This window comes from Microtus ochrogaster, chromosome 19, assembly GCF_000317375.1.
Source record: "Microtus ochrogaster isolate Prairie Vole_2 chromosome 19, MicOch1.0, whole genome shotgun sequence".
NCBI lineage: Eukaryota > Metazoa > Chordata > Mammalia > Rodentia > Cricetidae > Microtus > Microtus ochrogaster.
The window spans coordinates 64,747,678-64,751,236 of record NC_022021.1 but is presented as its reverse complement, the minus strand read 5'-3'; the positions used below and the strand labels follow the sequence as shown (position 1 = coordinate 64,751,236).

The 3,559-nt window shown below is 37.0% G+C and overlaps 1 protein-coding gene across 1 annotated transcript in view; it reads right to left on the bottom strand.

Annotated features, from left to right (window-relative positions):
• The window catches only part of C19H5orf34 (chromosome 19 C5orf34 homolog), a 20,428-nt gene that overhangs the window by 2,797 nt on the left and 14,072 nt on the right, over positions 1-3,559 (bottom strand). The window contains exons 10-11 of the mRNA XM_005356836.3: positions 3,168-3,262; positions 1,281-1,376 (exon numbers count right to left, since the gene is read on the bottom strand). Of these exons, the coding sequence (XP_005356893.1) occupies positions 1,281-1,376; positions 3,168-3,262 (191 nt within the window). The remainder of the gene's footprint in view (positions 1-1,280; positions 1,377-3,167; positions 3,263-3,559) is intronic.

The window sequence follows — 3,559 nt, the reverse complement described above, 5'->3', positions numbered from 1 at the left end:
TAGTTTTAGATTTATGAACTGGTGTTTTCGTCCCATGTGAACGTCTTTATCTACGTCTATACTTAGTGTGTATGCTGTTTTCTTGTATGTCAGTCTGTGCACCACATGCATGCCTGGTGCAGTGGAGGCCAGAGAGGATGTCAGATCCCCTGGAACTGGAGCTAAAGAGGGCTGGGAGCTGCCACGAATGTGATGGAAATGGAACCCGCGTCCTTTGAAAGAGCAGCCAGGTGCTCTCAGTTGCTGAGTTTTCTCCTGAATGCTCCTTTCTGTCTCTGCTCCTGATGACTCCCAAAGTCTGATGTCCTGAGACACTCCTGTGGAGCCCTAGCCCAGTCTCCTGAGGATCTAAAAATACTACTTGCTTTACTTTATAACGCGCTTATTAATTTGGGACAAGAATTAACTGCAACAGAAATTATTTAAAAGTCAATTTTTAAAAGAAGCTTATGCTACTCAGTATTATATTTCCTTTAATAATACTGAATTCTCCATAAAAATTTAATTTATCATATATAAAGAGCCACTCATTTTGATATAAATTTTTCAATGCAGAGTTTTCTGTACATCAGATTTGAAAAAGTAATTTTTTTTTTTTTAGAAAAGGGTTTTTTTCAAGCTTATAGTATGAAAAAGATTTTGTTAAATATGTTTAAAACAAAAGGTTTTCTTGAGCAAAAAAGCTTCAACGTTTTCCATTTGCTACTTAAAAAAAATTGCTTTTAACATTTATTTATTCACTCTGTATGTGTGTATGTGTGTGTGTGCACAGTCAGAGGACAATTCTGGATTTACATGCGGTCGAGGACTGAATTTAGGTCATCAGCCTAAGCAGTAAACATGAACTTACTGAGCCATCTTGCCAGGCCTGTGTTAGTCACTGCCCTATTGCTGTGAAGAGACAAGGCAACTCTTGTGAAAGAATGCATTTAATCTGGGCTTACTTATAGCTTCAGAGGCTTAGTCTACTGTCATCACGGAGGGAGCATGGCAACACGCACTGCACTGAACAGTAGTAGCTGAGAGCTATATCCTATTCCAGAGAGAAAGGCTAGGCCAGGTACGGGTTTTTGAAACTTCAAAGTCCATCCCCTAGTGACACACTTCCTCTAACAAGGTCACATGCCTCCTACTTCTTATAATTCTTTCAAATAGTGCCATTCCCTAGTGACTAAGCATTCACATATATGAGCCTATGGGGGCCATTTTTATTCAAACCATCACATCTTGGTACTAATTGGCTCTTATTCAGAGATTAAGTTTACAAGAAATCTGAATACCAGCTTTCTTTGAGAACAGGTGACAGCTGTTTGGGCGCCTGTCTTACACTGGTCTGGGTTAGTCTTCTGCACCATGATGTTACTGATGTCACATATCTGGAAAAAACACATTAAAAATATTTGATAGGGAAACTCATTAATTCGTATAATTAATTTGTACAATAACAAAAATGAATTGAAGTTAAAAAAACCAAAACTTCGATTCTAACTTACTATGTAGCTAAGGATTGTTGTAGGAGGTCACTTGTTTGTTCCCGGCTGCTTGGCCCCGAAATAACTATACAGAAACTATATTATTTGCAATACTGTTTGGCCAATAGCTTAAGCATATTTCTAGCTTGCTCTTATACCCTAAACTAACCCACCTCCATGAATGTGTATATCGCCATGTGGCTGTGGCTTACTGGGTAAAGTTCCATCCTGTGTCTGTCTCTGGCAGGACTACATGACTTCTCCCTGACTCTGCCTTCTTTATCCCAGCATTCAGTTCAGTCTTTCCCGCCTAGCTCTACGCTGCCCTATCACAGACCCAAAACAACTTCTTTATTAACCAATGGTATTCACAGCATACAGAGGGAAATCCCACATCAAAGGATGACCTTGAACCTCTGATCCTTATGGTAAGTGTTGAAATTGTAGGGTGTGCCATCTTGTTTCAAGTTTTTCTTTTTTTAATTGATTTCCCCCCTTCTATGCTGCGAATGGAACTTGGGTCCTTGTCTATGCTGAGGAAATGCTCTACTACCTTGCTACTCTCCCAATCTGAATTTGTATACTTTCTATAAATACATAAGAAAAAAATCAATAAGACAGTTTGGAGGAAAAAAAAGATACAGAAAAATTTTACATGAGGCAATATGATTTTCTAAATTCTAACACATGAGGTAACCTTTTCACATATTCATAAAGAATAAAATAATTTTATTTGTATTCATATTATAAAGAAAACATCTAAATCAAAACAAGAAAGGAATACTTGCACTTCACTTAAAGCTCAAATTTAAATATCTAACTCTTTTTAGTTTTTCAAAGTAAGGTGAAATGCCTTAAGCTCGGCGTATGTCTTTACATAGTCTATATATGCATTTGCCTTCTAAAATTTAAACCTGGAAATGCCCACTGGAGCACACGCATGTATAAACATATATAAACATGCAAATAATAAAATGTAACTTAATGAGTATCAAAAACAAGTTTAATAAATTGAATGATCTTAAGTGATGGGATAGAACAAATCATGAAAACATTTGCCAAAGGGACTATCTTTTTGAGAGAAACTGTTTAAAATAGCAATTGAATGTTGGAATATTTAGACCAAAACAAGACCACACAACAGAAAAATAGATTCAAGATGCTAAGTAAGCAGTTCTGTGGGCCCCGACAGTTAAAGCTGCTCATGACAACTAACAGTGAACTACATTAGCAGAAAAGTTGTATTGCTATAAACTAAGTTCAAGCATCCTCCCATTTAAGAATATCCACCAACCAGTTTCAATGCTCACACTTCACAGAAATGCATGCAATCTTAGCCATTTACAGTCATTTGTAGACTACCTTTCTACCATTTACAGTCATTTGTAGACTACCTTTCTACCATTTATAGTCATTTGCAGACTACCTTTCTTCTAGTCTCCTTAAGGAACTACAAAGTTGGCTAACACAGCTGATCATACTCGCAACAGGAAATCAGACATGCTGAAAATAATTATTTAAAAAAAATCTCTTGGAGGCAAACATACGTTTAAAGCTGACTTGATATATTTCATTGAGTTAAATTTCAGTGTAACTGAAAACTCTGCAATCGGAAAAACTAAGATGACACGTAACATTTAAGTTACACATACGCTTCATCGGTTGAGACATGAAAATAAAATTGCTCTTCCATACCTTTCATATGCTCCAGGATGCTCAGCTTGAATTAGCTGATCCTGCCCATCAGGAAAAGTTAATCTGCACCAACCCAAGGTCAGACCTTGATTTACCTTAAGAAGCAAAAGGAAGAGGCAAGTTTTATCATTCTAAAACTAAAAACTAAAATGTTAGCAACCTCCTTTTTTTTAAATTGATTTTTATTGAGCTCTACATTTTTCTCTGCTTCCCTCCCTGGCTCTCCCCTCACTCTTTCAACCCTCCCCCAAGGTTCCCATGCTCCTAATTTACTCAGGAGATCTTGTCTTTTTCTACTCTCTACTTCCCATGTAGATTAGATCTATGTAAGTCTCTCTTAGTGTCCTCATTGTTGTCTAAGTTCTCTGGGATTGTGGTTTGTAGGCTGGTTT